The sequence below is a fragment of the Poecilia latipinna genome, unplaced genomic scaffold (assembly GCF_001443285.1).
Source record: "Poecilia latipinna isolate Pla-1442-1.1 unplaced genomic scaffold, P_latipinna-1.0 Scaffold1694, whole genome shotgun sequence".
Taxonomy (NCBI): domain Eukaryota; kingdom Metazoa; phylum Chordata; class Actinopteri; order Cyprinodontiformes; family Poeciliidae; genus Poecilia; species Poecilia latipinna.
The window spans coordinates 75,758-88,546 of record NW_015114310.1 but is presented as its reverse complement, the minus strand read 5'-3'; the positions used below and the strand labels follow the sequence as shown (position 1 = coordinate 88,546).

The following is a 12,789-nucleotide window of genomic DNA, read 5'->3' as shown; positions in this document are numbered from 1 at the left end:
ATACGGTATATGAAAAAAAATCTAAATGCTCTCTGGTATTGTTCAGGGGACCGGACAAAATGTGGAGGCGGGCTGGATCCGGCCCGCGGGCCGTAGTTTGGGGACCACTGTTGTAGACTATGTAACCACTTGGAAGAAGATGCCTTAGTTTGATGAGGCAAAGACTGCCTGGGTGCAAATAGCTAAAAATGGCTGGAAACAAACCCTGCACAGTTTGCACAGACCATTCTGTTGGTGAAACATGGTAGTGGCAGCACAATGCTGTGGGGAATCTTCAGCAGAGACAGGGAATCTCGTCTGAGTTGGATGAGATTCCCTCTCATCTGAGGGACAAAAACCTGTTGGAGGCGCAAGAAGAAATGAGACGACAACCCTAAACCCCTGAAAGCAACTCACACCACACTTTTTACATCTTTTATTTGTAAAAAAAAAAAGAAAAAAGAAAAACAGGTTTGGAAAATGAGACATTTGTGTCTTTTCGCAGGTACCATGCCTTTGATAACACCCTTAAAGACTCGGAGGAAAACACCCAAGTACCGGAGCTGATGGAGAAGGTGGAAGAACTGGTCACCGACAACCAAGGTTTGCGAACCAACTCTGACTTATTACGTTATAAATAGTAGCACCTCGTATGCAGTATTCATGCGGCTTCTCTGATCATTGCATTATTAATCCAGACACCATTTGTGTTGCGGAGCTGACCTAAAATGACTCAGTGAATTATTCATTGGTGCCTCTACGCAGGCTGGTACTTTGAGGTGAATGAATTGATTTTGCTGGAGGAGGAGCAGGCAAGGAGAGCGCTGGAGGAAGAGCGGATGAGGATGGAGGAGCACGCCCGGCAGAGGGAGCAGATGATCGGAGGACCTCCCCGAGGTATGTGTGTGTGTTCAAGAGGGGTAAAGTGAACATGTGTTGTTAATGCTGTTCAGGCAGAAACAACAGACCAGATGGGCGCTCAAGGGGGGGCGGAGGGGGGAGCTTCATGTTTGATTCTGCTTATTTATGTTCTTTTTTTTTTTTTTTTACTGGGTCTCCAGAGTTGAGGCTGCTGCTGCTGGGTTGGAAGGGCGTCGGGAAGAGCTCGGTGGGGAACTCCATCCTGGGCCGTCGCTTCTTCGAGTCGGGCCAGGAGACGGAGCTGTGCCTTAGGAGGCAAGCGCTGGTGTGCGGCCGCCGGGTCACCATCGTCGACACCCCGGGCTGGGACTGGTTCTCGGTGAGCCGGACCCCCAAGCGGATTCGGCAGGAGTCGCAGCGTGGGGCCGCCCTCCTGCGGCCGGGGCCCCACACCCTGCTGCTGGTCCTCCCCGTCGTCTCGTCGCTCACGGCGAGGAAGAGGCGGACGCTCCTGGCGCACATCGAGACTCTGTTCGGAGACAACGCGTGCCTCCACACCATGGTGCTGTTCAGCTGCGGCGACTGGCTGGGACACACACCCATCGAGGAGCACATCCTCCGGGGAGGGCGGGAGCTGCAGAGACTGCTGGAGTACTGTGGGAACTATTACCACGTGCTGGACAGTAAGACGCCCGGCAAGGACAGGAGCGTGTCGCTGCTTCTGGACAGGATAGAGGAGATGATCAGGGAGAACGGCGACAGGGCCTTCCTCCCCATCCAGACCGAGTGGCGTAAGTCTCACTGTTTCGTTCTCCGAGTTCACTGCTGTTCTTCTTGTCACAAAGAAAAGAAAAAGGAGCAGCTACCTTACAGATTTCTTCTGCTTTTGCTTCTTTGTCACAACCGACACAACCGACTCTTTATAACCACCAAGCGAATTTTGATATCAAAGACTACTAGAACGAGATGTGAAATCACACAGAGGTCTGTCTCGTATTTAATATCTCAATGTTTCGCAAGGTGTTTGGTGAAAACCTTTGATGATAATAAAAAGTATGACTTTATAAAAGGTTACAGTTGTTACATGTGGTGGAAAAGCAACAGAGCAATAGCTCAGAATGACAGTCAAACCTTTTGGTGGTAGAGCGATGGCTCTGTGTTGCTTTAATTTTGGCACAAGCAGTGGAACTATCAGTTGAGTGTATTTTTTAAAATATGGCAATACCTACTAATGAACATTAGCTTGTAAAGTACATGAAATCAAAGTGAAGTAGCTAATTTCCATTTCTAGCCCACTGGCAGATTGGTGTTAAAAAAAACACCAACAAAAGAAGAAGAAATGAAGCAAATGTAATGCGGCACTACTTAGTAAAAACCGTGAGAGACTTTTATAGTACATGTTTAGATATCATCATATTGACATTACTGATGCAAGGATAAATCGGCTGGTCAATAAATTGGACCCAATTTCCTTAATTTTGGGAGACAGGCGATCAGTCCGTACTTGTATGAGAAACCGATCTTGTCCTCCGATCTTATCTCACTCTGTAAAGGTGTGAAAATCGGCCACTGTCCCCTTTCACTCTGCCATGAGGGACCCAGCCATCAGTTTCAAGGTTTCGCCAGAAAACCTGCTGAGCCTGGTGGTTGGGTGTCCAGCAGCCCGTCGTGTTTTTGAGTCAAAAACATGTTTAAAATTGACAGGAAATTTGAAAATATCCCTTGATAATTATGTGTTATTGAAAGGTTGGGAGATTAACACCTAAACACCAGCTATAAAGTCTTTAAAAAATGCAAATATTTTAAAAAGACTTAAATAAATAAATAATGCATAGTCCGGTGGCCCGCCAGGCTTATAATACGCTGAGGGAAACCCTGAGTTTGCTCAAGCACACATAGTTTACAAAGGATAGTAATCCAAAGCACACCTGCATGCCTGTGACTAAAAAAAACATTTGATTCATCCCAAAGGGAAATTAAATGTGTCTTAACTCTCATAATGGGCATTGCAGTTGGACCCAGAATGCGGGCAGAGACGGAGGCAGGAGACGTAATGTAGGACTTCAAGAGCTTACAGGCTTGGTGCTGATAGACAGGCAATGCAAAATAACGTAAGTGGTGCAGGAGAAATGAGTAACGGAAGAATCAAGCAGTGAGTGAAAGAAAATAAAGAGCTTATATACCAGGGAGCTTCATTAGTTGATAAGTGGCTGACTGGGAAACGGGGTGCAGCTGGGAGGGGAGACCGGGCAGGCAGGCTGAGGGAAAGAGACTTAAAGGAATAACAAAAGTGAGGTATTGATCGAAGGAAAATCTGAAAACAGAATAATCTAGGATGAGCTTGAATAAAAAAAAAAGGAAGTAATCAAAATAAAACCCCAGAAAAACCCAAACGCTCCAGGATCATCACTGTCTGGAGTTGTTGTGGATATTGACGCTGGGGGCAGGAAGCATATCCTGTAGCTGTCAGTCTTCCACTGAATCTGAAGACATCTCTGACTGAAGACTGTTGCGGTTGCTCCATTACTGTCATGATATGCCAATGGCTCAATTTCAGAGATGATATTCCATCCTTTAATTCTCCTGGCTGTAAGGTTAGAAGTCCATTGCTGAGCAGTGAGACGTTGGATCTGATGTTTCAGGGAGGTCTGGTCCCGTTTGGCGTTACCTTAAACATTCTGTTCATGCTTCAAAACGCCCCGAGACAATGATAAATTAAAAATAGCCCTGCAAAGAAGAGTGTGCCAAAAGTCTTTGACAGCAATGTAAAAGATTCACTGCCTGCTGCTGCAGCCAACGATGGTACAAGCAGTTATTGGCTGTGGCAGGCAATTCAATTTTCAACAGTGTTTTACTTTAGTAAATGAAAGAATCTTGTGAAAACTGTTTTTCTTTTTTTGTATTCATTGTTACCTTTATTTGATATTAAAATGAGTTTGATCTGAAACATTTAATTGTAGAGGGGAATAAATGTAGATTCTCATTTAGAACTTCGTAGGCCTGTTTCTGGATTGTTTGGACACCGTTTTTATCACCACCTTTGTTGCCTTTTAGAAATGACCTTTTAAATTTGGCTTGAAGCCCCGTGCTACGATTTCAGTCCCTTCCCCAACCGAATGGCCCTTCTGAGTTGATTTGTCGATATGTTTTGGACTGTTGACCTGTTGAAACACTCAGTTATCTCCCACTCTCAGTTTACCACCAGATTTCCTTTTATCTAAAAGGAAATTGTATTTCAAAGATTATATAAAGGCTCCCAGGCACTTCAGTAGAGAAGCAGTCCACAACGTCACAGATCCTACACCTTGCTTAGCTGTGGGCTCCAGGTGCTTTTCCAACATATTTTTCCTTTAAGTCAAGTTTATTTGTATTACACATTTCAGGAACAAGTTATTATGAATCACAGGCAATTAAAAAAGTGGGTGTTTTTAACTCTGTGTTTCAGCATCTTTGCAATTTTCTGTAAGTTTGTTGCAGATTAGTGGAGCATAGAAGCTGAATGCTATTTCTCCCTGTTTGTTTCCGATTCTGGGGATGCAGAGGAGAACCAGAGAACCTGGGTGGTCTGGGAGGTTAATACAACAACGACAGGTCTTTAATGTATGCAAGTTGTTCAGTGATTTAACTAACTAAAGTATTTTAAAGTCTATACAATGAGCTACAGTGTGAAGATTTCAGAACTGGGGTGATGTGCTCTATCCTCCTGGTTTTACTGAGAACGCCAGCAGCAGCGTTTTGGATCAGCTGCAGCAAGAGGTTTGATTTTTTTAGGCAGACCTGTGAAGACACTTGCAGTCATAATTGCAACTAGAGATAAATGTTTGGATGAGTTTCTCTAGATCTTACTGAAACATTAGTCCTCTAATCCTGAAAATGTTCTTCAGGTGATTGAAGGCCGACTTTGTAACTGTCTTTATGTGATTCTGAATGTTCAGGTCTGAGTCCATCACTACACCCTGATTTAGAGCCTGATCACTAGTTTCTAGCTGTAATAAATGAACCAGTTTAACGTCTAACCCATCTAGTCTAGCTGTTTGGAAACCCAATTAGTTTCTAAACAGCTGAATGTTAAATCCTGTTCACGTCCTAGCTTAGTAAACACACAGCTTTAAACTGATCATACTCCTCCATGGTCACTTTTCTCTCTTTTATCTACAATGACCCTGATACTCCATCATATTAGCTACTGCGATAAAAGTGCTTTTTAGATGTCCCTTACAGAGCTGCCAAGGTTTCACCGAAAGGAAATGGAGTTTGTGTCACGCCTTGCTAAAGCCTATAAAAACTGACGTTTTCTGTTTTTCTGTTTGGCAGTGAGCGAGGAGAGCTCTTATTCCTCGGACAACACCGAACCGGAGGACGACTGCCGGGGATGCCAGCTGCAGTGACGAGGCAGCCCCAAAGAGGAGGGGTGGGGACTGTTCCCTGTCTTTGTCTTCAGTAGACCTCCAAGCATCACCTCATGTAACTTTCACCTCATTTGAAGTGTCCCTCAGTAATTATGAAGAGATTCAGGGAAGAACAAAACAAACGTGTTAGCAACCAGAATTGAGCCATGTAGCTGTTTGTTATAGAGACCATACCCACTGTTCACTTAGCTCAGCCTTTACTAACCGAATCTGGATATCACTGGGAATAAAAACTCCGTACTCTGCTGCTGTCAAAGAGACATTATTGTATATCTTGTCTGTGTTCACTCTGAGAATGAAGTTGGGGGGGGGGGGAAATGCAGTCGGAGTGCGATTCCTGATTTCTCGAACTTCAGAAACTGCTCCACAAGTCGGAGACACAAGCTTTCATCCTGCGTTCACATCCTGGTTATAAAAAATAGCCTTCATTAAAGTTTGATTAGGGTCTGCTCAGGGAGTCGGGGGTTGAACTGATGATTTACCAGGAAAATACAGGACATTTAGGAAAAAGCTGATCGACGCTGTTCGCTAAACTTCAAGTGAGTCACATCCAGAGATCCTGAGGGTTCCGATTAGGAGACGCGGTTCTCCTGTGCTTAAAGATAAACTATTAAATTAATGTAATATAGCGCATATTTTGTTGCTTGGTCTTTCTTTCTCAAGGAGCAGAAGAAAGGAAAAAGGAATGGCTGCCTGGAAGCCGTGCAGCCTCAGATCCCAGCGGAGCAGCCAAGGCTAGCTCGGCTACCGTCACGCACCCCGTGCAAATATCGACAAGGTAGATTCATCTCTGTGCCTCAGCCCGAAACCGTGAGAGCGAAGAACCAAGGAGCCGTGTCCATAAAGCGCTACGCCAAGCTTTCGCATGTTACACAAACTAAATAACCTCATGGACCGTTCAAAAGCTTTTACTACCTGCTAACCTTTTTCTACATCCACGAGACATCCGCTCCCGACATGCGTTGTGATGTTTTTGGTTTTTAGCAGAAAAAAAACTATTAAATCTCTAGATATATATTCAGCTGTCCGCGGCATGTAAAGACACCGCATGCGAACAAACGAGTGCCTAAAGAGTTGAAGGCGGCCTCACTTTCTTATTCTTCTTTCTCTTGCTTGAAAACAAACCTGTGACTTTCTCTGGTGTGGCATTTGAAGTCCTTCCGCCCTCATCTGGGAAAGTGGAAGCGAAAGAGGAAGGACGTTCGCAGCACGGAACAGGCCAAAGAAGCCTGTTCAACAAGCGACGGACACCACTGCCAGGCAGCCACATCTCCTTTTCTATTTACATGACGTGAAGTAAAAAAAACAAAAGACAGAAAATCCCCTGACCTACCCACCCAGCCCTCTCTGTGTTTTACCGACTCCACGCTTCTCCTAGTGTCGTAGGCTATAGCAGCACTTAGTGTGACCAGCATGCCTTTATAATTTCCTACCAGGATGTGGCGAAACTGTCACTCGAGTCTCGCTCTATAATTGTGAATATGTTGTACAAGCTGTGTATAGTTGCAGCGTCAAGATACGTGAAAGTGTGAAGGTCTTAGCTGAGCATTTTTGCACTGTGTAACTTCTACTGCAGCCAAAGTGACGTTACTGACTGTGGTGATTATTGTATCGTCATCGGTATTTTGTTCATCCTCTGACAACAATAAAAGAGGTTCAAATATACTAGTGGATACTTTTGCCTTTCTTTGTGCTGTTTACTTTGACTTGTAGGTTCAGAGTTTGATGTTTTCTATTGGACTCTTATTATGGACCAATTCAAAGTCGTGGATAATTGTGAAAACATTTTTATCTTTTCTTTCTGGATGGAGGTTTCATGTTCTCCATGTGAATGCGTGGGTTCTCTCCAGGTACCCTGGCTTCCTTCCACACTTGTCAGGGTTAACTGGTTGGTCTGAATTGGTCTTACTGTGAGCCTGGTTGTGTGTCTTTGTGTTGGTCTGTCAGTATTTGACTTTCACCCAATGTCCACTGGAGATAGACACCATCCTACCGTACATTAAGTTTAAGCAAGTATAGACAATCGATGGATGAAATTCTTTTCTGGTGAAATTACAAAACTTAAGTGGGACATTGAATCTTTGAAACATGATGAAAATAAATGCATCCAAATTGTAGAAAAATAACTCAATTTTGCTGTTCTACAGTTCTGAACCGGGAAATTCTGAAAACGGTTCAGATCTTTTCAAAGTTTGATTTCAAACTGAGTCATTGCAGGAAGACCAGGACTTGTCGTAACGGGAATATTTCTTTGTGGTAACTGTTAAAACTTGGCAGCATTTTGGAGGGAGTTGTTTGGACATTGAGCCAAAACTGCTTTACAATTATCCATCCTGAAAGTGACTTCACAAATGGAAATGTTTTTCAGCATCGCTTTAAAGAAAAGGACATTTGTGATTTTGGCATCGTTCTGTCGATTAAAGGATGATCTACCTTTTAATAAGAGACTAAAGAGCAAGTCTCTGTCAAATTCGAGGCCAAATTCCAAAACCAGGCCAGTAATTTTAGAAGTTGCTTGGGTTTGTATAGATATTTAGAGATGGGTATCAACAGCACAATGTAATGCACCAGAAACAAAATCATTGTCTGTCAGGAAGGCAATAACAGGAGCTGAGCAAGCAGGATTCCACCAACACCTCATTACAAATGCAATTATCTTAAACAGAAACACAATTTGTAAAACTTTTGTAATTGTGGTAGCTGCCTTCTATGAATCTGTACCCTGCAGTATCCAGATAGTCAGGTTTTTCTTTCCTTTTATCTCCCCCTCAGTCCCTTTTTTTTTTTCCCCAGGAGAAAATTATCTGCATATTTGCTCTGCACCATTTTCTCTCTGGCACACTTCCACTAAAGTATAGATCTCCCCCTTAAGCTTTCTGGACGGCAGCCCGGGCCAATTACTGCCCGTCCGCCGAGGGCCGGTTGTAAGATGAATGCAAGCATTTTTGTGGGTAATGTTGTTTGGACTTCGCCTACGTCAGCATCCAAACCCAATTCCCTGCAGACATTGTGACAAATGTGCACTTTTGCTTTAGATGCGCGGCTTTAACTACAGCAAGACATTTCTTTTAGTTATTATATTATGCGAAGTAAGAGATGTGGTTACAAGAGCTAAATCCACCAGGAACAAGACCTTTGAAAGTGTTTTTCGTCCGTTGCGAGTGTTAGATTTACTTCTCGTGACCGTCATTTGATTGAACGTCACGTGTGTTCGGCTTGCTGCAGGTCAGGCGGGCTGCATTACCTTCCTCCCATTCTACATTACCAGGTTTATGACAGATGGACATCCTTTAGAGTTTAGCTTCAGGTCACAAACTATAACATAATGTTAAAGTTTACACATTAATTTGACCCCTAAGGCAACACCAGTGACGGTTCAGACAAAAAGATAGTATTTTCTCAAGATGTCTGTCATATGTTTAACCACAGACACAAACTAGTGAGTGATTGTGATGTGGAAAGGAAAAGGAATGTGGGTTTAATTTATGTTTTTACAAATAAACTGAGAAGTGCAGCTTGCATTTGTATTTAGCCCCTTATGAGTCAGTACCATGAAGGACCTCCTTTTTGGTGCAATTATGTCATTTTTATGGCTTGCGCTGCGTAAGCCATATTGGATAGAAAGATTCCTTGGACATCAATTTTCAAGACTTGACACAAATTCATGAATACATTTTTTATAATTTATGCAATTATACGGTTTGTAAAAATTCCCCAAAATCAGCTGTTGGTTCTCGGTTTGGGAATTTTGAACCAGATTAAAAAACCCCAGACTAGCCTGATTAAAGACGTCTTGAGACTAAATAGGTAGCAATATTATTTATCTAAATGTTTATCAAATATAATTCAGTCAGTAAGTTTAAAATCATAGAGGTGATCAGTAAAATGTTAAAATCAAGGTGTAATGTGGCAAATAGTAGATAAAAGCATGACGGTTTATTGTAACTCAATATGAAGCTAAAGGACAAAAGTTTTCACCTTTGACCTTTATCTCCACTTCAGCATTCCATGGATTAATACCTATTCACACTTTTTCATCCATTTGAAAGAACTTCTTGCTTTTCTTCAGTTATTACAACAAATAGAGAGATCTCATTTGGTTTAAGACTCATTTATTAAGAGATTCTGTCTACATACAGTCAGGTTATACTTTGTTACACACAAACTTTAAAAATACATCTTATATTCACGCTATATTGAGGTCCATAGCTGGCAGAAAGAACATGCAAGTAGCTCCAGACAAGATTATATATTCTGGGTGGGAAATACTTTTTTAAATTTTTTTTTACGATTAATACATGATAGGAGTATAATACCAGTTTTAGATACATGTAGAATTAGATTCCAAGACATGCTATACTGATAGCTTGGATTAAAGAAAACCTGCTCAGTCCTTTTCATTTGCGACCATCAGTCATCTATAGGTCTGACCACTAGGGGTCAGCACTAAGCCCCTTTTTAAGCCTCGTCTGGCGAACTTCCTCCATCAGCTCTTTCAGATACTCGATCTCCCTGGCCATGGATTCAGCCTTCTCCGTCAGCTCCACGTTCTTCCTCTCCAGCTGAGCGTGCTCCACCAGTAGAGCGTCTTGCTCGGCTCTCTTCTTCTGCCTGTAGCGCGTGGCGGCCGTCTTATTCTGCTCCATCTTCTTCTGCTTCTTGTCCCTTGGTGCTTTCGAAGTTGACCTTTCGGTTCCGCCTGCAGCCCGGACAGACTTATCATCATCAGTGGTGGGGGAGGGCGGGCTGGCTCTGTGCTTGGGATCAGGGTAGGGCCTGCTTCTGGGGGACTTCTGCGGCGGAGAGGCTGGCGGGGAGCGAGGAGCGGCGGCCGGAGTGACCCCGACGTCGTTTTTGGGAGTCAGGACGAGGACGATGCGCGTCGGGGACAGTGTGAGTATGATCTTTGGTACCTGAGGCACCACAGAGGCTACGACGGGCTTCACCTCGCTCTCGGAGATGTCCACCTCGCTTCCCAGGTCCAGTGTGAAGGCCGGAGAGGACGGGGAGTCGACCACGCAGGGGGCCGGGCCGGGAGAAGCAGGTTCGGACTTAACTTCAAGCTCCTCTTGAGGCTCTGGGACCAGGAGCGGGGAGGAGGGAACCTCTTGCCCTCCAGTGAGGGATTCAGACTCACCACCTGCAGTAACAGAGGGGTCGGAACCGGATACAGAGGGGACATGGGCAAAGGAAGCAGAAGGAGCACTTGAGAGAGTTGGCAGGGGGAAGGAGTCGAGCTCCATGGGACAATCCAGGGAAGCAAGGAGATCTTCTGGAGAGCCGGGGGCATCTTCAACAGGACTGCAGGAGCCAATCAGGGAGTCCAGGTCAAAGTCACTGAGATCCACCCTCTCAGCCATCCAGTCCAGATCGCTGAGCGCATCGTCTGGAGACAACAAAAACACCATAAGTACCAATCCTCACACAAATAAACACAAGACATTTCCCGTAATCACCTTTGCTGTCCCCCGAAACCATCCGACTCGATCTCAGCTGAACGGGGTGGTCCAACCAAGAGAGGGGGAGCAGCTCGGACTCTGTCCCGGCTTTGTCCCCGCCGAGGTCAAGAGCTGGCGGTGAGGAAGGAGGAGAGTAGAAAGGCGGAGGGGAGGATGAAGAAGAAAGTGCCGAGGAGGTGAGGGGCGACACGTGCCCCGGCGGCGAGCCTCCTCCGCCTTCCTGTCGTTCGATTTTGTCAGGGTGAAGAAACGCGAGGTCCATGGTTTCAACCATGGGAGAGGAAGGCCCCCAGAGAAGGGCCTCCATATCTTCCAGGCCAAACTGTGAGCTTGTCATCGTCATGGTCATAGTGGTGGTTGTTGGTCACAAAAGGGGCGTGTGACGAAGTTAGGGTGGCGATCAACTCTTTTATGCTGTCAAAAGCAGCAGTGCTGAAGGTTTCCACGTGGGACCTGAAATGTGGAAAGCAAAGATTTGTGAGACATTGTTTAAGACTTCATAAACATTACATGAATAAGAAATGCTCCCTGTAAAAAAAAAATAGTTTATTTTGTAGGAACAAATGTAGCTTTTGACTATTTTTACTTAGAAACTATGCTTGTCGGCCATGATGTGAGCGGCAACTTCACATGGAAGGAAACCGGGGCTGAGTATAAGAAAAACAACTCCCACTTACATAAACTAAATTTGATCCGTCAATTTCAAATAGTGTTCATTTTTATCACGGTCATAACTGAGGGAAAGCTGAACTATACGTCGAATTTAAAGAAAAGATGAGACAAAATGCATCTAAATTTACCTCAAAATATAGCAAACTCCTAAATTTAATTTATCTATAGTTAAAATGAAAGTATATTTTGTGCTTTTTCAGCACTTTCATCACACTTCTATTTAACAATGTGGATGCAAAACCAAGGCAGTCCATTTTTATCCATAACTTTGAATGGAAATGTCTAGCAAATTTTAAATAAATTATTTTCTCCTAAAAATTGTACCTGAAAAAAAAAATCTGCATATTGTATAAACACTGCCCCCTATGGCTGCAGTTGCACTTTCCTTACGTCACCAGTCTCTTCCTTGATACCAGCAGTGTGACTCTGACGTCAATGCGTAATAAAGTCTCAAAAAAAAAAAAGCAACCGTCCTTTAACAACAGCGGCTACTTTTGTTCTAATTCCACCCACAGAAAGCCGCCATTTTGACCCAATACACACATATGATCTATTTTCTGCCACGTTGGCACTAGAGCATGACAGACATTTGAAAAACACATAAAAATATTTTGGTTTTAACAGAAATATGACGTACCTAACTACATTACTAATACTTGTCTAGCTTTTTATTTTTTTAATAAGTGTTACATATTTTAAGTTATGACATTAACTTAAAAAGAAAGAATGTTTGAATAACAATAAAAATTACATATCAAATAATCATACATTTCGCCTGTAGTGATTTTACTGTTCTTATAAAACACCGGCAGCCTTATCAGTCAGGAAGTAGGCCGGCCGGAACAGCTGTTATCGACAAAAAGTAACAAAAATTATACTTACGACATGTTTCTGAGTTAGAGGTGACTCAGTGCACTGGCTGGATGCACTGTTTTGTTTGTTGCTGCTGGATCGCGGCACACTTTTACACTGCCATTTCGGCAAAGACAGTGATGTCTAACTACGATGTTGCTCAGGGTGTTGTTCTTCTCAAAGGAAAATGGCGCCTGCTGCAGAACGGTGGGGATATAGAGCTGAAGCATGGAGCGGGTAGAGATATCCCTCCGCAGACATCTCTCATATCACTACGCCACCAGGAAACTGTGGTGAAGAAATTAAGAACTGCTTATGCTGTTTTTCATAATAGCGAAGAAATTAACTTCAAAAATTATATAAAAAAAAAATATATATGTATATATATTTACCCACCTCGAGAGTGATATTTATTATTGATTATAATAACTGCAATGTTTACAATTTTTTTCTTTCTTTTCTTTTTTTTTTTTTAAACAGAGCAAAGCCATCCTAGAAATTGTTGAAAAACTAGTTTTGCAAGTTTCTGCCACCAGCCCTTTTGAGTAGAGAGAATA

General features: G+C 43.4%; 2 protein-coding genes across 3 annotated transcripts in view; one reads left to right on the top strand and one right to left on the bottom strand.

Moving 5' to 3' along the window:
- Positions 1-6,914, top strand: part of LOC106964603 (GTPase IMAP family member 8) — a 14,258-nt gene extending 7,344 nt beyond the window's left edge. Inside the window, exons 4-8 of one of the 2 annotated variants that reach the window (XR_001428462.1) lie at positions 485-582; positions 745-876; positions 1,041-1,631; positions 5,155-5,304; positions 5,913-6,914. Coding sequence is in view for 1 of the 2 variants with exons in the window: in XM_015060226.1 (XP_014915712.1) it covers positions 485-582; positions 745-876; positions 1,041-1,631; positions 5,155-5,228 (895 nt within the window). In the remaining variant the exon portion in view is untranslated. Of the gene's footprint in view, positions 1-484; positions 583-744; positions 877-1,040; positions 1,632-5,154 lie in introns of both variants that reach the window. The other variant, XM_015060226.1, reaches the window with a different exon arrangement.
- Positions 6,915-9,344: 2,430 nt separating this feature from the next.
- atf4b (activating transcription factor 4b) lies at positions 9,345-12,445 on the bottom strand. The gene is made up of 3 exons (XM_015060229.1): positions 12,263-12,445; positions 10,706-11,161; positions 9,345-10,635 (listed from the first exon to the last, which is right to left on the bottom strand). The coding sequence occupies exons 2-3, from the start codon at positions 11,055-11,057 to the stop codon at positions 9,683-9,685; spliced, it is 1,305 nt and encodes a 434-aa protein (XP_014915715.1). The 5' UTR covers positions 11,058-11,161; positions 12,263-12,445; the 3' UTR covers positions 9,345-9,682.
- Positions 12,446-12,789: the final 344 nt, after the last annotated feature.

Bases quoted from the DNA above. Each gene is read 5' to 3' on its own strand.
- atf4b (XM_015060229.1), bottom strand. From the start codon at position 11,057: ATGACCATGACGATGACAAGCTCACAGTTTGGCCTGGAAGATATGGAG. The intron at 10,636-10,705 runs GTGATTACGGGA...TGTTGTCTCCAG, and splicing joins GGTTTCGGGGGACAGCAAAG to ACGATGCGCTCAGCGATCTG.